Here is a 27,600-nt window from a genome sequence, read left to right as displayed (position 1 = left end):
GTAAGGTGGGGGGAACGTTATACCCGTACCCAAGACCATACTAATTAAATCCTATTTATGTACCATGTAGATGAGGTGGCAGTCTACACCGGTAAATTGTTTTCTATGGTCGTCAAGCCAACTCATAAGATTGTTGATCGGTATACAAGGTTAGTTTTTTAGGATAGATTTCTCAACCGCAATTGGGGATAGTTTATCGATGATGATTTCATTGACTACCCTACTAGCAATAGCCCCGAGAGTGAGGAGTTTCGGAAGGTGAACCCAGTACCCTACAACATTGACAATGGGTGTCGATACAACGTATGCATTGAGATGAGGAAACTCTTCATAGTCCTGGAGGAAGGCTTCGACTAGGTGAGCTGCTAATTATGTATCTTTAAGTTTTAAGCATGATTAGTAGCTTTTATTGTACTTTAGTTGGTGGTGGGCCCAATCTACTTCCTCCTTACACTGACTTGGGCTTGGGGCCTTAGAACCTTTCTTCTTTAAAATTAGAAACTGGGCCAAGGGCCTAAGTGGGTTAAAAGGCCCAAAACTTAAATTAGGGCTTAGGGTCTTAGTGCCTAGCCAAACATGCCCTAGTGGCCATGTGAAGTAAATAGGGCCAAGACCACTATTCACTTCACTTTTTAGAAACCCCCAAATCGGTTTGGAGAAGGAGGGAAGGAGGAGAAGAAGAAGAATAAGAAGGGGAAGAAGGGAGGTGTACTCAACCTATCCTCACTAATACCTTGGTGAGTGTCTCCTCTCCTAACTCTATCTCTCTCTCTCCCTCCATTTATTACTTTTGGGTTTATGTTGTAAGTGTCCTACCATTAATGGAGCTTCAACCACCTAAGTGAGGAATCCATTAATGGAAGGTACCAATGCCATCAATGGAAGGTTATATAAACCTATGGTACCCTTAGCTTCACTTTCATTCAATGACCTAGACTATTTATGTAAACCTAGGTTAGAAATGGGTAAACTAGGGTTTATCTTAGGGTTTGTGTGTAAATCCTTCATGGCTATGTATTAAGCCAAGTTTAGGGACCTTAAGTCCTTCTACCCCTAAGTACATCCCCATGTACTTTCCTTCCCTTGTGTTGATGTTTAAATCCATTGAAACCATAGGGTTTATTAACCTAAGTGGTTGGAACACATTAAACCTTAGATTAAGGTGTTCCTAATAGTTAGGAGGTCATATGAGGCCTTTAGGAAGCCAAAAACTAAGACTTTCAAAACCAATTTCATAGTTGTGTGTTCAGCTCTAACCGGCAGGAACAAACTGGGCAGGCCGGCAGATGCAACCCAGGTGCCTTCCTACCGGTCTAGCAGAATACATCTGCCGAATTCATTCTGCCTCTGACCAGTAGGAGTGACCGGCAGATATAGTAGTGAACTACATTGCCGGTCTGAGCAGAATATATCTATTGGTTTGTAGTTTTGATGTTTAAATGCCTTTGATGGCTTCCCTTCTTTTGGGAATCTAATTAGTGATTAATTGTATGCTTGTACATGTACCTAGGGCACACAAATACACATGTCAGCGTATCGGAACCTAGGGTTTCAGACCTTTTATTGGACAACCGTATTGGAGTACTATTTTTAGGTGAGAAAATTGGATACTCGAATTTGTTTTGGAGTGTTTTGCACCCACATTATGTGAATGCCATTCATGCACGTGTTTGTCTAATTGCCAAGAGTGTATAACTACTATGGTTAGTTATTAAGGATAACTATGTAGGATTACTTCCATGTCGAATGTAGATGCTTAGGATGTGATTTACTTTCGATTTATTATGATGAGATTGTGAATGTGGCTGTGAGAATGTGTTGAGACATGCATGTGAATAATGAATGGATTGTGGGTGGGTGTTGAACGGTGATTTTGGGATGTGTGCGCTTGTTGGGATCAAAGTGTCGTAAGTGTACGCTGGACTTGGGATCGATAAGTAAAATAACTGTATGTGCATGTGTAAAGCTAGAGGGGGCGAGAGGATAGCAAGGTCGACATAGGTACTATGGACTCGACCTCCGGCCTATGCATGTGTGTACCTTATCATGCATCTAGTTGTACGTTGGCTAGGATGTTTCGTACCCAGTGCTACGACCCTTGTCAACAGGGGTTTATTTGTTGGATCCAAGCCACATTATTCAATAGGACTTTAGACATGCTTTTTTTTATGATGTATGAATTTGAAATTGTATTTTGGATTATATTAGATGATATGTCTTGGAACTTATAATGATTTCTAAATATATATGCATTAATGTTGGATGTTATAGATGTTTTGGAACATTAGATGCAGGTATTCAGATAATGATTCCACAATTTATAGAAATATATATATATATATATATATATTTTTTTTTTTTTTAATTGGGAGTTTTACGCCGTTTAAAATTCATCCAGTCCATTTCCTGCTCCCCCATCCCTTCTCAGTCACTTCTCTCAATCTCCAAGGTTTCAACCTTGCGAACAATTTCTTCAAACAGCCCATCCCTCTTCCATCTCTCTCAGTGTAGCACTTTGGAAACATTGAACCTCAGCAACAATCTCATATGGGAAACTATCCCAGAACAGATTTCTCAGTATTGTACTTGACAGCGCTTTAATTGAGCAGAACAGCCCAGAAACAGCCCAGAACTCATGTGGATATCCAATTTTTTAATTTAATTACACTATTTATTGGGTTCCCTTGTTGGCAGACTGGCATCGACCATTTCGGTCAACACCCTTCTTCCTAAGGTGCTACATCCAGCCCATGGAAAATTAATTCAACACCATCATGCCCTTCAATGGAAAGACCCAAACCAGACCACCGGCATATCCACCCAGCGCTGTAGCATCTCCCTTCTCGACAACGTCATAGCCCACACTACCTGGAGCACCCCTGGAAGAATAACTCCAGCACTGTCATCATGCAATCCCAAAACATAGCCACCTTTGTGAACCCCCAAGCTGGACCCTTTGGCTTCCCAACACCCTAAATCCACCGTCTTCGAGTACCACAACACGGCCTATTTCAATCCTCGACAACCAGGTCGAATGGGAGGGCTACAAGCCTGCAATCATAGGCCTCCAAGTTCATTTCTTCCTTCATTCAGGGCTCCCGACTGTTTGCCCCAAACAATAGTCGCTTATGACATCTCGTTACAACTCCCAACTTATTTCGAAACCTTGATCGTGGATTCACAGACAAACACAAACACAAACTTAAACTTCATCAGGAAGGGAGAGGGATGGGAGTTGGGACAGGACAGGGGAGATGTAGAGGTGGTCAGCAAGAGGGGAGGGATCAAGGACTCCGGAAATTCTGAGATTTTAAATTAGGAGAAAGTTTTCATACACGACTGTGTAAACCGTGTATATGAGAGGGTGGGAGTTTCAAGGCATCAATTAATGAATGGGAGTTTGACTTTTCCAACTCTTTGTGAGAGGGGACACGACCGTGCATGCTTACACGGCCGTGTATGAAAACTTTCCCCTTTAAATTATCAAGGGAGAAAAAGATGTAGAAGGTTGCTTTTTTTTTTTTTTTTTTTGGTCAAGAAAAAAAGCAACAATGGGAAATGTAGTATGGCTTCAGCCCCAAACCCGAATCTCCCAAGCCAATCAACAAACAAACACAACACCACCCACCGCCACCCCCCCCCCCCCCCCCAAAAAAAAAAACACTACAAAAGAAAAACGATTAAGGGTGGCACTCTTGCAGTCGGGTATAAACGATGGCAATTGAATTGACTTGTACCAAAAGTATACGCTTGAATCACTAAATATATCAACGTCAATCACCACTATTAAATCCAAAACTTGTGTCTTCTAAGTTCTATCAGCAGGCATGGGTTGACAACAACCGTTCCCACATCACCCAACATCAAATATGGGTAATATAACACCACCATTCAGTTTCACAGCAATAACTCCAAATACCGAGCAAAACTTTCACCTGGGTCAATGTCTAGGAATGAGACTTGGGAGCTCTACTCTTCATTGTCACGTTCATCTTTCACAAGCTTGATCATGTCATCTATTCGCAAAATTGTAATGGCAGCTTCGGTTGCGAACTGAAATAGAGAAATCAGAAAATAAATATATTGCTAAGAGAACCAACTTCAATCTCATACAAATTGACGTCACCGTCTTTTTGTCTCTACCTGTAAAATCTTAACTTTGCTCATTGCAGGCTCAATGACCCCAGCTTCTAAGTTGTTGCGGATGATTCCCTTGGATAGGTCTAACCCCATGCTGCAATACATAAAAAATAAGAGTTAAAAACAAAGACAACCATTTTCAAAATTCAGGATTTTTTTTAAACCAAAACTGATCGTATCTTGATCATTGGTACTATCGACACCCACAGAGGAGTCCACCCCCAACATATGATTGGATTTTTCCCCCCACTCAATTATATTCAAATGTGCTTATTAGTCATGTCCAACCCAAAAAAGCCAAATGACAGGAAAATATTAGATAATAATTGTGTTTTCATAAAATATTCTACAGCAAAACAAACGCAGCCAAGCAGAATAGGATATCCTACTTGAGGTGAAACTAAAGCAGCATGTTTCACATCTTTCTTAATTATCTTAAAAAGTATTATGACAGGAAATTATAGATACAAATATATTAATGCACAGGTACTTTGACTTCCCTCTCATTCAATATTAAGGATCTCTACATAAAAAAGAAACGGAGGAAAAAGAAAAACACAAACGAACTAGGGTTGCCCAAGGATTGCCTTCATTCTAAAGAAAGAAAGGACAAGGAACAAGGGTAGTCACTCTGTCAGTGTCACATTTTTCAAGATGATTAAAATGTTCTCTCAACAACTCCCGAATTTTGGGAGAAAAGCCTCGGATTAGAAAACAATGGTAAAATTACAGACGAGGAATGTGACGCAATTCAGAAGAACAAGAAGGCCAGAAGCAAACCAGGCCATTGGACTAGACAAAGAATGGACCAATATGTTTAATTTTGAGTGCTCATTGAGTGGGCTTTAGTAATTTTGGATTTACTATTGTAATGTACATAGTTGTCAAGGCGTCTAGGCAACCCCAGGCATTGGAGGGGGCCTAGACGCAAGGTGACACCAGCAAGTTGCCCACCTAGGCGATCAAGACACATTGGCACCTAGACAACTCCTTGACAACTATGGGTAATGAGTCTTGGGTCTAGTAAGATTTTAGGAAGTTTATTTTATTTGAGAAAGTATTATATAATCTTTTAATTTGGGTAGGATACATAGGAGATAGATAGCAGGAGATAGATAGCAAGTTATTTCAGTTTCAGTTTTAGAGTCTAACTAGGAGTCATTGAGTCTTTGGTTTTTTTGTCTTTGTTTTTTCCTTAAAATACTTGCATTGTAACCAACGTGAGAACAGATTGAATAGGGAATAGTTGAGTTATGGTTTGAAGCCAGTGTGACCGTGCATGTGCACTCCCCCCCCCCCCCTCTTCTTCTTATGTGATTTCCTCTCCTCCCCTGCAACTCGAAGACCCCTCTCAGATTTCTTCCCAGTCCCTACCGGCCATCCACCAACTTGGTATCAAAGCTGAAGGACCCCATCTTCCTCCTTCATTTGTGTTGCTTCTTGAACTTCCATATTACAGTTTTGCCCTTTTTTGGAACTTTTACTTATTTACAATTCTGCCATTATTGTCATGAACTCCATCTATTTACTGTTTTGCCATTAACTCTTGATTTGTGTATCCTTTATTTGTGTGGACCCTTACCAATTCCGAATACAAACATGGCCATGGACTCCTTTGTATTCAAGTGTAGAGTTCGATTGCCCAATGGAAAACTTGCTATGTTGTTTATTGATGAAGGGCAAAACGACAATTTCATCTCTCAGTCTGTGGTAGAGGTGTTATCAAAGAACGACCAGATCATTACTCACTCTAAGGATTATATATTCGTTGAATTCTTCGTTTCTTATTATGTGACGGTGCACATTGTGACGTGTTTAATTCTCCTCAGAGCATTATTAAATTGAGTCGCGAATAGTTGGAAGCACGAAAAGGCATCATTGATGGTGACAAAAACTTGTGCACCTTACATCCTTTTTACATGCGCCAGATATTCAAGCTTCATGGGTTAGTTGAAACGTTTGTTCTAAGCCAACAGAGGCAACACCAGAGATGCAGCCTCAACCAAAACAACAAATAGTGCCAACAGAAGACGAGAAGATCGTGGATCAAGTAATGACGGAATCCAGTGCAGTGAAAGCTACTCTCCATCATGAGTCCGTCCTTCCCCATGATTTTCCAGACATTGATGCAACCCCAAAGCTTCATATTTTGGATTTTCTTCAAGTTGCAGACACGGAGTCAATAGCCCCTACTCGTGAGCTTTCAATTCTTCCATTCTACAAAAGTCGTGGAAGAGTTTTATTCACCACCGGGGGAATTGATGCAGGTGCACTATTTTGGATCGACCCAAACCCAGTTGGGTATCCAAATGGAGATGAATAGGGTCAGTTTGAGTCATGGGTCGACTAAGATTTTAGAAAGTTTATTTTATTTGGAAAATTATGTAATATTTCAATTTGGGTAGGATACATAGGAGATATAGCAAGTTATTTCAGTTTCAGTTTTAGAGTCTAACTAGGAGTCATTGAGTCTTTGGTTTTTTGTCTTTGTTTTTTCCTTTAAATACTTGCATTGTAATCAACATGAGAATATATTGAAAATGGAATAGTTGAGTTATGGTTTGAAGCCAGTGTGGATGTGTGTGTGTGTACTCTCCCCCCCCCCCCTTTCTTCTTATGTGATTTCCTCTCCTCCCCTGCAACTCTTACACCCCTCTCAGAATTCTTCCTACTCCCTACCGGCCCTCCACCACTTATGCTTTCTCTGGGGATCACGACCTGAGAAAGGAAACTACTATTTCAGAGAGAACGAATTTGGGTTTATGCCAAGACGATCCACGATGGAAGCTATTTTCTTACTTAGGAGGCTCATAGAAAGATATAGGGAGGGAAAGAAGGATCTGCGTATGGTCTTTATTGACCTAGAAAATGCCTATGAAAGCCTAGAGAGGTAATCTAGCATATACTAGAGAAGAGAAGGGACTCGAATAAATATCTAGACATAATTAAAGATATTTATAATGGTGTGGTGACTAGCGTAAGAACTATTGCATGTGGGGGGGGTCAAGGTATTGATATCCACCTTGTTTGCGCTTAACATGGCTTAGTTAACAAGATGAGGTCCTTTGGTGTATGTTTTTTTGCTGATCGATACTGTTTTGGTGGATTAGACAAAAGCAGGGTTTAACGCCAAATTGGAGTTATGAAGATCAACCTAGGAATCAAAAGGTTTTAAGATAAATAGAACAAAGATGGAGTACATGGTTTAACTTTAGTTACACTGAATATTGACTATAAGGAGATTTCACAAGGTGGTGATTTTAGGTATCTAGGCTCAATCGTAAATAAAGAAGGAATATAGAGGATGATGTTGCTCAAAGAATTAAAATAGGATGGATGAAGTGGACAAGTTAGTGCGGAGTGCTGTGTGATCTGCGTATTCCTTTAAACCTTAAAAGGGAAATTTTTATAGGATTGTCATACAATGTATGGTGCGGAATGTTGGGCAATTAAGAAGCATCATAGATAAACTAGGTGTAGACAAGAGGAGGAAGTTGAGATGGATGTTTGGGAAAACTAAGAACGACAAAGGAATGAAGACCATTTTAGAGCTGAGTTGGGAGAAGTTCCGATACATGATAAGCTACGAGAAAATCGTTTGAGGTGGCATGGTCATGTTTAACGGAGGCCTTGGGATGCTCCAGTACAGAGGAGTGATTTGATTCAGATTGAAGGATCTAAAAGAGCAAGGGGCAAGCCTAAAATAACCCTAGGAGAAGTGAGGAAAGACATGCATAGCTTAGGCCTCGTATAATGTATGACTTCGAATAGCGCTGATTGGAGAGCAAGGATCCATGTAGCCAACCCCATTTAGTTGGGATTAGGCTATGTTGTTGTATACTTGCTGATTTCTGAGAGTTTCAGAAGTCCTTTGTTGTGAGATGCAGTGAAAGCCCTTGGTGGGATGCCAAGTCGGACTGGTGAGCTGCTAGTCAAATTGTATGTAGGAAGCCTAGTTAATATCCTCCTCCTCCTATCTTCAAATTCCTTCTTTCAAACCTTCAAGGTTAGATCTCTTATTTCCTCCTCCTGTGCGTACAAGTTTCCAGTTTCTGTTTTTATCTCGACTTGCTATTCTAATCTCTAACCATTATCAGTTTTGTCCTCAGTTTCAGATCTGGTTTAACTGCTGATATACCCTTCAGTTCAGCCCATTGGTTCCAAATTTTATGCTAGGGTTTTTATTTGCTGGATTACTTGCCAACTCTGTTCAGCCTAGTTACTAATTCACTCCTTCGCTTATATTTTGAACCCTACTTGCTATATCCCTTTGGCTTAGTTTGCTATTTCCTGTAGTTACTACAAGTGAGTTTCTCATTTCAGCAACTTGCTATTTTGGCAACGCTGTGATTTCCCTGAATCTGACAATTAGATTACATCCTACTTTTGCTAGATCATTCCTTATACCAACTAGCCCTTTGACCTGAACTTAAGCCAAATCTGATGACCTGCTGTTCTAGAACTTTGTAGGTTAATGGTTCCAGGCTTTGGGTTATCAGATAGCCATCACTGGGACTGTAGTCACAAGCTTGGGTAACTCAACTCTTCAGAATTTAAGTAGCTCATTACCATTCTTTCCAAAGTAAGGGAACATAGTACGACTTCATGAGATATCTCCTATGGATGGCAGGTGGTGATTTTCTCACAGTAATGTGTGCAGTTCCCATTGTTCCATCCAAATCTATGAACTACATTTGGGCACACATGCATAGTGGCATTATTGAATGCCGCACACACTACACTGAGGCAGCTATGGTGACGTTAGTAGTACAAAATCCATCCTCTAGCTTAACCGAGCTGTTTAAACTTAAACAGAGTCAAATATAATGAAATAAGAAATAAACTGAGCAGACAAGAATACCTTGATAAATGCTGCTTATCTGCCTTGGTTTGTGCAGTATGGTGGTATGCCCTAAGTTTTGCAACCAACTCAGTAGCATCCTTTGCAGCATTTACTGCAAGAACCTGCAGCCGACAAAAGTGTCACACATTTCACCTTCGAATTTATCTTTTACTTTATTATAGCCCGAAACCAAAAAAAAAAGAGTCAAGAGAGGACCTTTGGTATAATCAGAAGTGATTCAGCAAATTCTGCAATTGCCAACTGCTCTCGAGATCCTAAAGTCGTTGCAAGATACTCCAAGTACACAGACAGAGCAGCCTCAACTGCACCGCCACCAGCAACCACCTGTATTGCCCCAAATTTATGGCCATAAGGGGGGAAAAAAGAAACAGGAAATAAAAGGATTCACTCCCGACAATGATGAACAACTTCCTTGTGAACAGTGTTGTAATTTCCTTTTGCACCAAGCCAAAAACTCTTGGTACTTTCCACAGGAAATGGAAAAGTTGAAATGTTCAATTTATAGATAAAATTCAATCTAGGAAGTTGATGCTGTTGCATAAGCATGGTTGGACCGGAACGACCCACTTTGGAGATCCAAGCCGAGACGCAACTGGCCTAACCCGAATTTTTGGTCTAAAGGTGGCTGGTAGTTTAAATAGGATGCAATCTTTTATTTTATTTTATCTTATTTCGGTGGGCGGCTTACGTAAGAGTTAATTGGTAGTTTCTTTATTTGAGATATTGCATAGTTTGTTAGTTTCTTGTTTTGAGTTGGTTTCCATTAATATGTTTTGCTCTTTCCTTTATATTGACTATGTAATATGATGGAGAATATAATGAAGTTGAAGGATTACTGAAGTTGCAGTGGGTTGTTGTGGCCTGTTGGCTGGTTGTGCGTTCTTCTTTTCCCTCTACTCTTTCTCTCCGGAGTTGCAGTGAGTTGTTGTGTGGCCTGTTGGCTGGTTGTGCGTTCTTCTTTTCCCTCTACTCTTTCTCTCCTCCCTCCTCTAAGGTACAACATCCCTTCTCACTCTGTTTCCTTTCTTTCTTCCACGGTTTCTTATTTTTAACCCTTGTCTTCGCTCATCTGTTAAGCACCTTGCCCTATAGTTGCATTGATGGAAGTTTGACTTGATTAAGTTCATTGGATTCCCAATTCTTAACAACTCCCTTATTGTTAATCGATTGCTGCCATCAAGTTAATCTCTGTCTCTCCTGCCAGCGACCATTGTTCAGACCTATATAGTTTATTGAGATTCCCAAACCCTATCGTTCCTCTCACCATGAGATCAAACACTGCAGCAATCTTCTTGGTTCTCCCACCAGAGGAAGTTTCAGAGTTTGACACAGGAAAAGCTGCAGGAGGGGTTTACTATTACCTGAGTTTAGGCTCTTCAGTTGCAGTCAAACTGTCAAGTCCCCCCATCGCCGGCTTTCTGGATCACATGTACTGGAGGTCTCCCCGTACGCATTGTGAACCCTTGCAACTACCAGTTCCTTATCCTGGTGTTGAAGACGACCTCGTTTCTTCCCCTTCCCCTTTTTGACATAACTTTTAAGTTTAACCATAGTTCGAGATCTCGATTTTGTGGGGAGGTCAAGTCGAGTTGGTATACGAGTTTACAAAGTACCCCAACTTGGTCGAGATCTCGACCCAAACTCTTTTATATGAGTGTCAGATCTCGAGATCTTGGCGAGAAATCTTGGTATACAGAATTATAGACACCTATCTATGCAAACCTTGGAATACAGACACTTGAAACCAGGACAGACACTTACACTTGTTTATGCCTAATATCATTTAAGTAAATGTTTTTGTATTTCATTTACTCAAGATATTATTCATAAATAAGCAAATACCCTCCGATTTGAATCCAAAGAAAATTAGTTAAAAAATCAAATTCCAAAAGGAAAAAAAGTCAACCCCCCTGTTCAAGAACAAAAGTTGGATTTTTGGCGGTAGGTGCAATTTGCAACTTTCTAATGCTGAGGTTTTTCTCAAATCTAAAAATTCCATAAATCTTAATATGGTAAAACATTGCTAAAACCCAAAAATGCGGTAAAATATTCATTTGTTTTGATGTCCAAAAAAATATTTTCATTCAGAGTGATTTTGACAGTATTCGCGCACACCAAAATAAGTTTGACCGGTACATAACTCCTTCAATATAAATCATATTTAAGCAATCTTGGACTTGTTGGAAAGCTTTCAAAACAAAGCTTAATTGTGTCATTGTGTTTAATTGAATGTTTTGCTTGCTTTCTATTACTAAAGTATGTGTAGAGTAGGGTATTTTAGTACGTCGTTACCTATCAACTTAGGGTCCGAAGTAAAACTCCTATTTGGACTTTGTTTTTGCAAAATTTGATAATGCAATTGTGTTTAAATGGTCTAAAATAGGCTGAATACCAAGTTTCAGACCCAAACTAGGCCTAAAACCCATCAAATTGAGGTTTCGAGTTGAAAAAAAATGCACCAACTCAACCGAGATCTCGGTTTTTCCCAGGGTCGAGTTCCGAGTTTTAGTACTTTGGTTTTAACCCATATTTCTATTGACCTTAATACCCTTTTTATTCTTGTTTATTATAAGATTCCTTTTCTTTTTATTATTGTTACGAAATACCCCTCCCCCAAGTAATTGCTTCTTTTGTGTTCTAACTCCACTCCAGTTCACGTGGTTGCTTTTGGAATTGGAGAAAATTACAGCATTGCCCCTAAGTTAGATTTTAGGTTTAGGAGGTAAGAAGAGAGAAGGAAGAAGTTGGAGGAGGAAGAAGATAGCAAGAGAAGAGAGAGAAGAGAGAAGAGAATATTTGGGTTGTAATCGATTGTGTTGGAGAGGCTTCTCCATACACCTATATTAATTCAATCATAACAAATAGGAAATTACATCCACCTCCCTAGGGAGGTACAAGGAAAATAAAGAAGAAAAACATAATTACATAATAAGGCAACTGGTAATGGAACTAGTTCCTAAACTACCCCTATTACATGACTTCTAACAATATCTTTGTTTTGGATTTTCTATTATTTTTGTGGACCCTAGAGAACCCAAACATGATTTTTGAACCCCAGGATCGCATCAGAAGCATCCTGAGACCAATATTGAAATATTATGACAAACCCTGACTAAGATGTACTGATATTGCATGGGATATGAAGTTATACCTCAGAAAATGGATTTCATGAAAAATGCACTTTTATGAATATTTTAAAGATTAAATTCAAACCCAGAAAACAAGAGGAAATGAATAATAATCAGTAAAACGAGGGTCTATAAAAGATCAAACAGCAAAAGAAAGATCAACAAGTGAGGCTTTTTACCACATTGGACTCAAGGGTCCTCTTTACAATGCTCAAAGCATCATGCAAAGCTCGCTCCATCTCGTCAAGCATATGGTCATTTGCACCTCTGAGGATCAAAGAGACCTGTAAAGAAGTACATAATTAATTAAGGAAGCCAAGAAGAATCAAACATGTAAAATTGTCTTTGCTTCGAGTAAAATAACGTGTGATCAAGTTTGCTGGCACAGTCATGGGAATGGTAGGCCCAAAGTATCAGATTAACAATCCCTAAAAAAAAGCTTAAAATATAACATGAGTATATAATTAAATCCAATAACTGAATATACTTTTCAGTTTGAAAATACATTTTGTTCTCATGTCTAGTACAAACATTGGTGGTTAAGCATGGGCTTCAAAAGTGAGATTTTATTATATTCCTAGACTAGACTAAGCATCGGCCTGGCCAAATTGAATTCCAAGCAGACAGGAAACAGGTTGCCGTGTTCATCAGAGTAATTTCGAAACATTATTAAATAAAATAAGACACATACTGCGCTTGTGGTTTTGGTCCCTTTTATCAAGATGACATCATCATCTGAAATGCGCTCCTCCACAACTTCATCTGCATATCCAAGAAGTGACGAGTCAAATGTTTCCTCTCCTTCCATATCAGCAAATGTGGAAACCTACAGTGCATATTGAAGATGGAAATCCAATCAAAGAACAGATAATGTTATAACTTTTCCAGAACAAATAAAAGACATTGGACCAACACGTGGAGGAGATGGATTCAATAATTTTACCATACTTGAGTTAACTGACATTTTCCATCACAAATTCTAAGTGAACTTTATTTTGCCATTCTCTAAAAACCAAAGTGACGTGAATTATATAGCACAGAACACCCCTTCCCCCACTAGTAAACACTGTGAGACCAATAAGCTTTGGATACTAGAAAGGTTTCCTGTTATACATTTCCAGGCCAGAGGAGTGGAGGGATCAGATGGAAAATTATCTCCTGCAATTCTCTACCCGGTCCATTTCCCAAGTCCCTCTAATAGGGGGGGTGGACCCCACCCAGACAGTGTGTTCGGGAAGGGGGTAGGATGGTCATTTCCGGCCCCCCTATGTGAGGAATTGCAGGAAATGGACGGGCAGGGAATTGTAGGGGATGCAAGTGGTAATGGCTACACAGAAACTAAAACTGTCAGGTTAGAAGGGGGAAAAAAAGGATATCAAGGCTGTCATGAACTTAGTAAGTTCAGGAACGGCAACTGAACAGGAACGGATACGTACGGCAATTAAATGGACTAGACGGCAATAACACTTTTAAAAAATCCGGCTTAATAAAATGCATACGGCAATAATACGATACGCGTTTAATATGGCCACTCTATAAGCAAAAATAGGGGCATATATTCACTATGTAACAGACATTCATTATGTAACAGACATTCACCACCTAATAAACAAAATAATAACATATACACAATGATTTTAGTGTGTGGTTCTTTTAAAATCTATAACCAAAATCAGAAACGATCATCATATCTCCAAGATAATTGAAGCATTGGGGAACCAGAATTTTCTATCATTCTCTGTTCTCAACTTGTGTTACTTCCACTAATTACAGCCTTAATCAGAGAGCTAAGCTTAAATCTTCAGATTAACATTCAATGTACTTTTAAAAAAACAAAAAAGGCAAATCGAACCAATGCAAGTACACCTTTATTCTGGATTAAAGTGGGTGGTTCTTTTAGAATCTTTGTCCTGTAGCATAGCTTAGCAGGGTTATTTGTTCCATATAAATCTTCAAATCTGCAATTGCCATCTCCAAATCTCTAAAGCAATGGTGCTTGATTTGAGTATAATTGATTAAAAATTAGTCAAAACACTCAGGCCACCACCACCTATTCCCATTACTTAAGTTTCAAATACTTCCAAAACGGAAAGCTATTTTAAGATTGAAGAACTTATTGGGTTTGAAATGATGATCAGAACTTGGGTTCTTTCATTAATTCACATCTGGCTTTCGAATTGAAAAATACAAAAGATGTTATATTGACTAACACAACAATGGAACCAAGAGAAAAAAGAGGGGGGTTGAGGAGTAAAGAAATAAGAAGCGGCAGAAAGACATGGTCACATGAGACCCAAAAAAAAATCATAAAGGGCTTAACATTCAATAATGCTATTTACATTCACAGCAGATAGTATAACTTACAGGAGCGAGAGGAGGAGAAAGGGGCAAAGAATGGAAGAGGAACAGAGCTTGTCTGCCACTCCACCGCTGCAATTAACCTTGAACGGAGATGGAGAATAGGAAGGGAGCAGGGGCTAGGGGTATTGAACCTTATATGAAGTCTCACCGGCCGCCGTTGAACGGAGACGGAGACGAAGTAGGTGATCGAGCAGCACCGCAGCAGACGGCTAGTGCTCGAAGAGTGAAGAGAGGACCAGAGCTTTTTTCCCTTTTTGCAAACTGAAGGGGTTTTGCGTGTTTTCTCACTTTACCTTTAGTTATTTTTTTTTTAACATATTATACGCGATCAATACCTATTTATACGGGTATAAAACAGAAGCACTCAAAAAACGCATTTTTTAGCAAATATATGAATATATACGGTATAATATGTTTTTTGAATTAAACGCTCGGATACGCGTTTAATACACGTATAATACGCGAACTTACTAACTAAGGTCATGAACACCTCTCCAACTGAATTAGCAGCTTCTAAAAGCAGAGAGTTCCATAACAAAAACAGCATTCTGCAGTGAGACCCGATTGATTTGGTTTCAATTTTCTATTAGCTTTCCTTTCTGAAAATTTTAGTATGTCAACCAAGGGAATAAAAAAGGATTAACAGCTGAGAAAAATGAGGGAGGGGAGGGGGAGGACAAAAGGACCAGAAAGGCAGAATAGCGAAAACTCATCGCTCTGCCATATAGGGAGCCAATTGTCACTAGGGTCCCACAGGACATACACAGGGAGAGCTAGGGTTAGTGAGTTGAAGTTTTATGAAATATTCTACATCTACAAAATTTCTTACTCCCTAGGTACCATGGGAATAGGCAATGATGTTTTGTCTGGTGTCAAATTATGGTTTCACCAAAAACTTGCCAACATCTTCTTGATTCCAAATATTAAAAAAAGAAAGAAATAAAAGCAAGCAAGAAAATCATCGCAAACAAATTTGTTGACCACTTCTGTGTCCCAGAACTACCGAAAAAACAGATGGGAAAGTACAATATGCCAAAGTTCCATCTTACAGGCTATGCAGCAAAATAGAGTAACTCTAAACTTATCTTTAGCAGGCAGTCAGAGTATCAATTCACAAGCACTATTTACATTTGTCATTTGCAGGATAGGTTCAGAAAAATAATGAAACATACCACTGTGGCACCAGTAGCCTTGGCAACATGGCGCAAATCCTCTTTGCGGACACGCCTTACAGCAATAGCCCCAGCCTCTACAAAGTACTGAAATACAAATTGAAAAAACCATTTTCATCAGGATCATGCGAGATATCAAATGTCCATCCAAGATATTCATATCAGGAATAGACAAGATATTTACTTAAGAGACAGCTTATTAAATTGAAAAAACAAATGTTGCGATTAAATAGACTGGGATCTCTGTTTAACAGGGATGACAAGTATGGGTCAAGGTGGTTGGATCCACCTGACTACCAAATTAGTATATAGGACATGTATATGTAAAAAAGGTAGAGCAACAGGACTCAGCTAAAATGTGACAGAAAGAGTGTTTATGTTTCAAAAAAGGGGCTGGGGTGGGGGTTGTAATGTGTAACTAAACAAGAAAATGTGACAAAAAAAAGAATGGGTAAATCTTCTTCTTCTTCATCATAGCTATGGCTGAGTGTCCAACTACAAGTGCATGCCAGCTACATACCAAACTCATACCCATGCCGTTGTCATGTCGACACGGGCACCCCATGGGTCCATTAAGTGTCTGCGTAATAGGGACTGGAAAGGAATTTGATGCTTGGCACACAGTTGCATTTGTTCACTACCATTTCACCTAAAAGCTCGAACTGTTAGGGAAGGGCAGTGTCAATGTATACATCAACACTCCCCGCACGTGCAGGCCAAGATCCCATGATCCTTGCATGTGGAGCTCATGGGGCATTTCCTTCGTGCGGCAGCGACAAAGAAGAAATGTCGAGAAAACTCTTCCGATGCACTTCCCAGGAGTATATGCTCCCTGCTCTGATACCAAGTTCACTAACATTTCACCTAAAAGCTCAAACTGTTAGGGAAGGGCAGCGTCAATGTATACATCAACAGCATTTCCTTCTTAAAAGGGTAAGAAGATACACGATGTATGATCTAGACATGTGTTGCCATAAAATGGGAGAAGTACTCGAAATGACACAAGATAAAATTCAGTACGCAGAATACGAAAACACTCTATACACAACAAAACAACGAAGATACACCCACAAAATAGCCAAATATACAGCATCATAGTAGACCATGTCAATACTCCAGTGAATAGGAAGTTCATATTATAGCACCCTCGCCGCAGTGTATGCTGGATAATGCACACACCGAAGCTCAAACACATAAAAAAGAACTACATCACAACATGGTTACCTTAAGTGCCATGTCATCAATCCCTTTTGATGTGAGAACAACATTGGCTCCAGCTTTCAGAAGCTTTTCAATACGCTCTTTAGTCATGTCAGCCTCTCTGCAAATGTAAAAATACTGTTAGTGCTGCACTGCGAACAACCTAGAAAAACAATTATGGTCATGATGCAGAAGAGGGAGAAATCTTTGTGGCGCCAGGGACAGTTGCATGGTGCTCATGATCAGCTCATGGTGGTATTCTGTAACATGCAATGCTATTCATATTATGCTAGAAGCTGTGATTATTTCAAGGCTTGGAAAACTTGATCAGAGGTCAAAGAGACAATCAAAGCCTGAGCTAACTTAAATTCAACAACAAATTGCCGCAACCAACATATCAAATTTCAATACTGAGTTGCAGCCCAAGTCATGGACCATGTTTGTCACCGGGCTTGGGTCAAGTCCAAATTTGGAACCAGATCATACCAGGTATTTTAAGAAGGAAAAGGTGTACATTAATTGCTATGTATAAGCTCCTTAATTGTAACAATTCAATCAAAACTTAGCAGCTCTGTCCTACCCAAATCTCCACAAACCACATTCATGATACTCCCAGATGTGTAAGTGTAAACTCCTTCCACAAACAGTCCGAGATTTAAGTGTAGTCTATACCCACTCCAAATTCATCTTTTACTTTTACAATGCCATACACTATTTCAAAAGATCCAAAGTTTATCAAATTACCTTTGACGAATTTTTTCAAGCTCCCTGGGATCACTGACAAGGACTTGAACACCCATTTGCATTTTCGTTTTCTGAAGATTAAAATCTAGGCAGGCAATCCTTGCAGGGGCAACTCTAAGGGGCATTCCTTGGGCAGCACGGCCTGTATTTAGAGCATAACCATTCAGCAAGTAGCTATCTTTTGCACTTTTACCATGTGCTTTCAAAATATTGATGCCCTGAAACATGAAAGAAGAACCATATTTAATATATATACATGTATATATGCAAGTAAAGTGGGCACTTTGCTTTCCACCAGGTTGCACAGGATTTTAGCAAATTAATTTTCTAAGTAGGAAAACTGGGACTAGCACACGTAAAAGAAAGACCAGCACTGATCTCACATCAGCCTTACATAGACAACATACATTTCCTTCAACCCTTTGATGCAGGAGCATCTGATCAATCAAAAAAATATCACAACTGACTGTGCTTTGGGTCATTAGGAGCACTTTAATATGTGACGGTACAGAATGCAGAATTTCTGTTGGGGTGATATTTAATTTTGTTCCTTTCATAGAAGTGTCCAGGACCTATTAATAAGTTTTTACCCAAAAAAAAATTATTACTAAGTTGAGTCAAGTTAGATATGGAATCTCACATGTTAGGAGTCTTACAATTCAACAGTTGGGCCACCTTCATAAAGTCTATAAAGTTTTTGTGCTTCTTTTATTATTATTATTATTTTTTTTACATCATACTTTTTTTATAAAAAAAAAAAAAAAGAGATTTCAGTTATAGACAGTAGCTGCACAGAGTCCGTTCCTATTTTGCTTCTATCTTATTTTGAGTATTTGAACTCTTTAAATAGTGAAAATGTATGGAATGCAATCAGAGTTTGAGTTTGAAATTTTCAGTTCAGAAGCCAGTGGTTTTTCTTTTTAGGGCTGACTGCGATCTTCCAATTTCTTACCTAGGGTCAAGATTGTTGGGTTTTATCTAGACCAGTTGAAGGTTCAGTTCAATGGTCTAGATGGTCTAATGGAGAAGGTAGAGAATTTGTTGGTGTTGGACCATTTGGGTTCAAGTCCATGTGTGCAAGTGCCATATGAGTGGGTCACTCGGGGATATGAGTGCAGTGAATTTTCTCTATCATAAGAAGAAGAAAGAGAATGAGTGGATGCTTTCAATGTTGAGTCTTCCAAGACAGTGAAAGAGGTGGAGCCTTTCAAGTAGTGGAGTTTTCCAAAGAGGTAGAGTCTTCAAGGAGGTGAAGTCTTCAAGAAGGTGGAGTCTTCACAAGGTTGAGTTTTCCAAGTAAGTGGAAGAATGGAGTCTTCAACAAGTTTAGGTCTTCCAAGAGAGTGGAAGTGGGTTGGTGGTTGAAGACATTAAGCAAGGTAAAGGAGAAAGAGAGTTAATGGGTTTTCTCTAAAAGAGATAAAACTACAAGGTGGAAAATGACTCTTATAAAAGGAGAGAGGTGTCTACAAAGAGAGTAGTGTTGATCCAAGTGAGGAGCCAAGATGAGAGGATCCAAGTGAGAGTCCAAGAGGTACAATGTTGGTGCAACATGTGTACAATGACTAAGCAAGGAGTCAAGGTGAGGGTATGTAGAGTGAATGGGAGATGAGAGAAGGGAGTACATGGGGCTTGGGTTTGGGTGTCAAATCGTAAGGGTTGTACTATTTTTCTCTTATCTTGATTCATGTGAAAGTTGGATCACTCCGTGGATGTAGGCGGTTTTGCCGAACCACTTAAATCTTTTGCCTCTTCTCGTGTATGTATTTGTTTTTCTATTTGTGTTGTTTTGTTAATCTTGCACATACTGCTTTAGTGCGTTTCTCACATCCCATAGAGAATGTTGGAAATCTTGTGTTTCCAACCCCAACAAAGATCTCCTAGCTAAAGAGAGGAGCAGACTTGTTTCCCCTGGCTGTAATTAGCATTTGCTCCCTTCACTGGTATTCTGATGTTATTGTCATCATATAATGATTCCTATCTCTTAATCTTCATTGGTTTTCTGTTAAGCACAGTTGTCAAGGTATTGCCTAGGCGTCCAGGCACCCTTTGCTGGAGGACGCTTTGGTCGCCTAGGCCCTTGTTGCGGTCGCCTTGGTTTTTTTCCCTCTGCCACCGCCTCGGATCGCCTTGTCGGCGTGCCAACTACGCTGTTAAGGCATTGCCTAGGCGTCCAGTCGCCCTTTACTGGAAGGGCACTTGATTGGTCACCTAGGCGCCTTGTTGGTGGCGCCTTGGTTTTCCCCCTCTTCTGCCACCTCAGATCGCCTTGTCGCCATGACAACTATGCTGTTAAGCAACATTACTTGCTGTTGGTGGTGTATCTGGTAAGGTAACTATCTATCCGATTTATTATTTATATCGGAGCTGATAGCATCAGATTCTCTTATACTACTTTCTTCTTCCTCTTCTCTCCTCCTCCATCTTCTCAGACATTACTGTTCAAAACCTTAAAATGATGCCTAATTTCTTCTTTTCTTAGTTTCTTCTACTCCTATAATCAGCCAGTCTGTCTCCCAAAACCTAACGAAAAGAAGCGTTATGCCTGTCCAGCGTTACCCTCCAGTAACGAAGAAGGCTTCTAATAGCAATTTTGAGGAACCCAAATTTGGAACCTACAATTGGTGAACGTCATCATATTCTTTGTAGGCAGCTAGGCATTGAATATCCAGCATCAGAAGCCACCCCATGCATGATTTTCATTTCATGATCCATGATATACTTGTGTAGATTCTAACCCTGATCAATATAATTCTAAAATTATGGGACAATGAGAACAAAAGATTCTTTTACAAAAATAAAAACAACTGTTAAACAATTATAGTTACTCTTCAAAAGCACCATCATCAAGAATGAAATTGAATAAGATAAAACATCTAACCTTGATCGGATATTTTATCTCACCCCGAGCATTGGTTGTCTTAATAGCTAGAACTGCATCTACAACCTGCAGAAGAAACAAAGAAAAAAACACAAGGACCAAATAACTATGGCAATATTCTCATAGCTTCCAAGAGAGGAGTGGGGAGGAAGCCAAAGAAAAGAGACACACTGCTTAACTTAGTGAGCAATTTAACCCATTTAAGCATCTTTACAAAGAATCCCAAATAAATTTCTATATATTCCCGAAATAAGGCAAGGAGCTCCAATTATTTTAGGCTTAGAAACATTAGTTAAATTAATTAGTAAAAATATCAGAAATCTTTTATAGTTCCAGAAAAGAACAATAATTTTCTTAAGGTCAAAGATTACATTAATGTTTACACATGTAACTCCATATTGGAGGGAACTTAGGAGTCTTCAACTGAGTAAAGGGGAAAAAAATAGAAATCATAATTAGCTCCTAAAAAGACAATTTTACAAAAAACTAGTAGATTCCATCAACTCATTCATACTTGATAGTAATGATAGTGAAGAAAAAGCATGGTATCAAATTCCCCGTTTCAATATATACGACTTAAGAGTCAGAAAATTATTTTCTGATTTCTTCTAACAAAAGCTTTGGAATTTACTTAGAATATAACCAGAAACCTTTAACTGTGGCCCAAAATACCAGTAATTGTTACTTTGGCTAAATAAGATTTATGATCGACAGAGATAGGAGATTTACGCTGATTAAAGGTCCACATTCATCTACCATTGACCACCTAAGGTGAGTTAGTGAGCTATGTTATTTATTGCCATTGCTAATACGGCATAAACATTGATATTTAGTTAGATTCTCATCATCTCAAACGTGTACATCAGCCCCAACCAACAATTTTTTTCCTCATTTCAAACCAATGGTAGTCAACCAAGTTCTAAGTTCAGTTTTGCAACAATTTTAATATTTTAATCATTTCCTAAATTTCTTGGCCTACGGACTTTTTTTTTTCTTTTTTGGTTGGCCCCTACGGATGCTTTAGTTCTAAATTTTTAAAGACTTCGATAATCTTTCATAGTTTCGTATAAATACAGCCATCAACCATAATACCACAATGCTTAAAATAACAAGGATAATTAAAAGAAGAAACAACATGTATCAGGGTGTCAAACACAAATTAATCCCACAAACTCGACATCATCTCAAATTCAATGCCTGTTCAGGCATAACATGTATTGCATAGATAATGCCTGAATTCTTAATAAGAGCTAAAATACAAATTAGATGATTTAATATTTGCAATTGATATGCATCACACTGTTCAATAGATACATTTAGCTATTGTGGCTCTAAAAAAATTATGTATACGACTGCACTTTGTATCAGATGCCACCTAGAAAATACAAACGGGCAGCTATTTCATCATATATTTGACATTCGATTGTTATTAATTTATTTGTTTTTCTTTCTTTGATGTTGGGATGGAGGAATGTAGTAAGCAATATGAGCACATCAAATTTCCTGTTCATTTGGTAAACTTCAACTCAAAGAATCCAGGACAATAAACAAAACTCCAATTAAGTAGAGAATCAAAGTAAGGCAATTTAAATCCAAAAACAAACAATCCCTACCACAAGCATGGGTAAGTCATGAGCCATCAACTGATGTAAATAAGTCACTTAGAGGGCTTATTTTATTGAAAATAAGCTTTGGGTTGAGTTATGTATGTGTTGGGCTTTTGATCTCACGGGTTTACTTTGTAATTGGCCAATTTAATGGGCCTAAAATATGGGTAGAAATTAGGAAAACGGGATTTACTTCATTAGTTTAGTTAGTCATGTTTTGAGTCTGTATTCTTTATTATTTCACTTTCCTAGTCAATTTAGGTTACCTTATTAGTTAAGGATAGGGTTAGGCCTTTATTTTTTAGTGTCTAAGTCTATTTTTGAATCTTCTATATAAGTTTGTAAGGGAGGCTAGTAATGCACACGAATTTGATTAATGAAATATATGATTTAGCCTTTGTGAAAATCCTGAGATAGGTTGGGTGAGATGCCCAGGCCCTTCCCAACCCCATTCCATCTCTCCATTCAAGCTCCAGTTCTGCCCTAGCTAATCTCTGGAAGAAACATATTCAGTTGCTGGAAATTCTCTACAAGGTTCAAGATATTTTCAAACAAGTAGTCTGAAATTGAAACTCTGCAATTATTCTTCTTCCCTTCTAGAAGGTCACATGCAAGGTGATTTTCGCGAGAATTCTGCCCAGCCAAATCTAACCATTAGAACCTGCTGAAATTTTGATTTAATCTTCCTCAAATCCTAAGAGAGACTTGATCCAAATTTCATTACCATCCACCCAGCCGATTGTCTGAAATTACCTTTTTACCCCTCCATCCTATTTCTACTAGGATTCCTCAATAATTTCAGATTTAGTCATCTGATTTAACTATAACTTTCAGCATCTCTTCTCTTCCATATAATCCACTCTCCTAACTTAACCCTAACATCTAACCCTAGGTCCCATCAAACCCTAACCCTAATTTTACAATTTTCACATATTTGACCTAGTCGAATTACCCATTCAAGAACAGATCCTGGTTATTGGCTTCTAGTTGGTCTTCTACCAATCTAGAACTACATTATCAACCATCAAACTACACAGTCGTATAAAATAGTGCATCAATATAACTTAATTAAAGTGATAAGCATGGATCAAGGAATTGGGATCGGATCCGCGGAATCAGATGATTTGGATTGGGATCGGATCCGCGGAATCAATAGATTTGGATTGGGATCAGGACGGCGGAATCGATAGATCCGGATCGGAATCAATCGAGCCCAATACTGATCCCAACCTTCAGAACAGCCTATTTTGGATCAACTAATCCGATCCGGAAGATGCATTGATTAACATGTCACTTCTAAGGATTTTTTAAAAAATGTATAACAAAAGTTCCAGAAGAACCAAGAAAGAGGAAGTGGAAGGAAGAGAGTTGAAATCCGGGGTTCCGAAAACCCAATTCGGATTGCTTATGGGCCCTCTCAAACAATTAAAATCCAAATATAAGGAAAGCAGTGGTCATTCTGTTAAAAAATCTGAAGTTTTCAAAGGGGATGACCTTTAAGGTAACTTAGGAAACAATGAAGAAAAGGAATTATAGATTAAAGAGGGAGGGCTAACTTGGAATAAAAGTAAAATAAAGGACTAAACGGACTATGGCCAAAAGGTAGTGGTAATATTGGCAAACCAAATATGAGAAAGGATTGAAGAACAACCGAGAGGTTGTCTTCAACCTCCAGAACTCGAACCAGCATTGACGATGAGGGGAAAGATCGACTGGGGATTTCGAGAATGGCCTTAGATGGCCCTATAGCTCTCAGCCAGTTAATGCCTAAGAGTTCCCTTGTTCCACACCTCAATATCGGATAGATCCAGCATCCAAAGACTGGAACAACGCTGAAGTCGAAGCCAGCAATAGGTTAGAGTTGGAAGTTAAGGGATGCAAGAAAACAAGGAGAGAAATGAAGGTGGAAGGTTGAAGAAGAAGAAGGAGAAGAAGAGAATATGGTGCAATGTTGTGTATTGGAGTCTGGAGAATAGACTCCAACACACCTATATTACTTCACTAATGAGCTAAAAGAAATTACATATACCTCCCTAAGGAGGTAAAAGGTAAAACAGAAAAAATACAATATATGGCAACTAGTTAACTAACTAGTTCCTAAAGTACCCCTACAACATATAAACTCTAACACTCCCCCTCAAGCTGGAGAATAAATATCAAGCATTCCCAACTTGCATAATAGGGTACCAAACTGAAGAGAAGAAAGCCTTTTAGTAAAGATGTCTGCCAATTAATCACCAGTCTTCACAAAAGGGGTGCAAATGCAACCAGAGTCTATTTTCTCCTTGATGAAGTGCATGTCCACTTCGATGTGCTTTGTTCTGTCGTGTTGCACCGGATTGTGAGCAATGCTTATGGCTGCCTTGTTATCACAATAGAGCCGCATAGGATAATTAGTATCAAACCCCAACTCTTGAACCAATCGTTTCAGCCCTAAACTCTGCCTCTGCACTGGATCTAGCTACAACAGGTTGTTTCTTACTTCTCCATGTGACTAAATTACCACCAACAAATGTGCAACAGCCAGACGTAGATCTTCTGTCTGAGATGGATCCAGCCCAGTCAGCATCTGTGAAGCCCTCTATCCTCAAGTGATCATGTCTGGCATACAATAGTCCTTTCCCTGGGGAGGACTTCAAGTATCTAAGGATACGGTATACAGCATCCAAGTGCCCACTCTTGGGGGCATGCATAAACTGACTCACAACTCCCACTGCATAAGAAATATTTGGTCGAGTCATAGATAGGTAGATGAGTTTCCCCACTAATCTCTGGTACTTCCCTGCATCAACAAGAGAGGGACCACAATCTTCTCCTAGTTTGTGATTTTGCTCAATAGGAGAACTTGCTGGTTTGCAGCCTAACATCCCTGTCTCTGTCAGCAAATCAAGAACAAACTTCCGTTGACATATGTTGATTCCTCTCTTGGTCCTTGATACTTCAATGCCTAAGAAATACTTCAAGGGACCCAGATCTTTGATTTCAAATTGTTGAGCTAAGTAGTTTTTCAATTTATCTATCTCAGCCATATCATCTCCAGTGACTACAATATCATCAACATAGACAATGAGGGCTGTGATGGTACCATTGCCCCGCTTGGTAAAGAGAGTGTGGTCAGCTTGACTCTGGAAATATCCATTCTTCAGAATAGCCTGTCGGAAGCGCTCAAACGATGCCTTTGGTGACTGTTTGAGTCCATATAGTGCCTTCTTAAGGAGACACACTTTCCCTTCAGCTGAAGGTATTTTGAAGCCTGGTGGGGTTTGCATGTACACTTCCTCTTCCAAGTCACCATGAAGAAAGTCATTCTTCACATCTAACTGATATAATGGCCAATCTTTATTGGGAGCCAATGATAAAAGAACTCTTATAGAGTTGTGCTTAGCCACAGGAGCAAATGTCTCCTGATAGTCAATCTCATAGACTTGACTATACCCCTTAGCCACCAACCTTGCTTTGTATCTCTCAACAGTACCACCAGATTTATACTTGATTATGTAGACCCATCTGCATCCTACTGGGACACGTCCCTTGGGAAGATCCACCAATTGCCATGTACCATTCTTTTCAAGAGCCATCATCTCCTCAGACATAGCTTGTCTCCACTTTGGGTCAGACATAACATCAGTAACATTCTTGGGAATAGAAGCAGTAGAGAGAGCAGCAATAAAGGCAAGACCTGTAGGAGAAAGAGCATCATAGGAAACATACTGGGCTATAGGATTAGTACAAGCTCTTTTCCCTTTTCTAACAGCAATAGGAAGGTTTAAATCAGATGGAGGAGAAGGGATGTCACCTGATTGAGGAGAATGAATCTCAGGATGTGGATCTGGATTCAAAGAGGACTCTTGTCAGGTCTTCTTTCCTTCATTATGTAAGCCTTCACCTCGTTTGTATTTAATGTGGTAATCCTTCTCCTTACCAGAACCACTTTCAACAACCAATTTTGTATTCACATCCACATCCACAGTCTTGTGCTTTCCAATGTCAAGCATAAAGGGAGAGATAAGTAGAGGATAATGAAGGAAATCAGTAGCCTGTTCACTTCCACAATTCTCCCCCTGAAGAGGATGCTGAGAAGGAGCAAAGAAAGGGACAGACTCAAGGAAGGAGACATCTTTGGAGATTAGGCACTTGCGAGAAGAGGGGTGATAGCACTTGTAACACTTGGTAGTAGAAGAGTACCCAAGAAAGAGACACTTGAGAGCTTTGGGATCAAGTTTAGTACGATGGGGTTTGTTAACATGCACATAACAAACACATCCAAAGACTTTAGGAGGAAGAGAGAAAGCAGAAACCTGTGGAGACAAGATGTCTAAAGGAGATTTGAAATCAAGAAGTTTGGTAGGCATGCGATTATTAAGAAAGGAAGCAGTGAGAAGAGCTGCAGACCAGAAGGTCTTGGGAACATGCATGCCAAACAAGAGACTACGGGTGACCTCCAATAAATGGCGATTTTTCCTCTCAGCAACCCCATTTTGTTGGGGTGTGTCAACACACGCGAACTGATGGATAATGCCATTATTAGTAAAGAAGGCTTGGAGGCCACTAAACATGTATTCTCCTCCTTTATCAGACCGAACAATTTTGGTACGAGTATCAAGCTGAGTAAGAATCATCTAATAAAAATTCTGAAATGCATCACAAACATCACTTTTATGTTTCATAAGAACAGTTCAAGTAGCACGAGAAAAATCATCAACAAATGACACAAAGTAAAGATAGCCAAGTAAAGAGGCAGTAGGGGAAGGTCCCCAAACATATATGCACAATATGGAAGGGAACTGTGGATCTATTGCCACTGTAAGGATAAGAAGAGCGACAATGTTTAGCAAATAGACATGGTTCACACTGAAATACATGTGAAGAAGGAATGGAAGAAAACAAATGTGGCAATTTTTGCCTCATAACACTAAAGGAAGGGTGGCCCAACCGTTGATGCCACAACATCACAGAGCCAACAATACTATGGTCACTACACCCACATACGTAGGATTGGGCAGTAGATAGGGGTGATGATCCTGGATCAAGAAGGTAGAGTCCATTTTCCTCCCGTCCACTGCCAATAATCCTCTTTGTCACCAGATCCTGAAAAACACAATGAGAAGTAAAAAAGGTAACACAACAATTCAAGGATTTGGTGAGATGTTTTACAGATAACAGGTTAGTGGCAAGGTTAAGAACATGAAGAACAGAGTCAAGAGAAATAGTAGAAGTAACTCGAATAGTACCCTTACCAGAGATAGAAGAATGAGAACCATCAGCAATTCTAACCTTATCCTCACCAGAACAAATGGTGTAAGAATTAAAACACTGAGGCATCCCATTCATATGGTCTGTGGCACCAGAGTCAATGATCCAATGCTAGGAAGATGTAGAAGCCAATAAGGCAGAGGCCGAAGAATGGAACTCTACAGGAGTAGTAGAAGAGTGGTGGGGCTGCAATATCCGGTGTAGGGCTGCATTATCATCCTGAATGGTGTCTGTCTGCAGTCGAGATGGA

At 39.4% G+C, this 27,600-nt stretch overlaps 1 protein-coding gene across 1 annotated transcript in view; it reads right to left on the bottom strand.

The window, feature by feature from the left end:
- Nucleotides 1–3,820: 3,820 nt before the first annotated feature.
- LOC122648284 (T-complex protein 1 subunit alpha-like) overlaps nt 3,821–27,600 on the bottom strand; it is a 33,852-nt gene continuing 10,072 nt past the window's right edge. The window contains exons 8-17 of the mRNA XM_043841517.1: nt 20,491–20,556; nt 17,610–17,827; nt 16,890–16,986; nt 15,666–15,752; nt 12,824–12,958; nt 12,312–12,416; nt 9,200–9,328; nt 9,002–9,105; nt 4,144–4,234; nt 3,821–4,053 (exon numbers count right to left, since the gene is read on the bottom strand). Of these exons, the coding sequence (XP_043697452.1) occupies nt 3,970–4,053; nt 4,144–4,234; nt 9,002–9,105; nt 9,200–9,328; nt 12,312–12,416; nt 12,824–12,958; nt 15,666–15,752; nt 16,890–16,986; nt 17,610–17,827; nt 20,491–20,556 (1,116 nt within the window). The 3' untranslated portion in view covers nt 3,821–3,969. The remainder of the gene's footprint in view (nt 4,054–4,143; nt 4,235–9,001; nt 9,106–9,199; nt 9,329–12,311; nt 12,417–12,823; nt 12,959–15,665; nt 15,753–16,889; nt 16,987–17,609; nt 17,828–20,490; nt 20,557–27,600) is intronic.

The sequence above is a fragment of the Telopea speciosissima genome, chromosome 1, assembly GCF_018873765.1.
Source record: "Telopea speciosissima isolate NSW1024214 ecotype Mountain lineage chromosome 1, Tspe_v1, whole genome shotgun sequence".
NCBI classification, from domain to species: domain Eukaryota; kingdom Viridiplantae; phylum Streptophyta; class Magnoliopsida; order Proteales; family Proteaceae; genus Telopea; species Telopea speciosissima.
The sequence above is the reverse complement of the archived record's forward strand: the minus strand, read 5'-3'. Positions and strand labels throughout refer to the sequence as shown.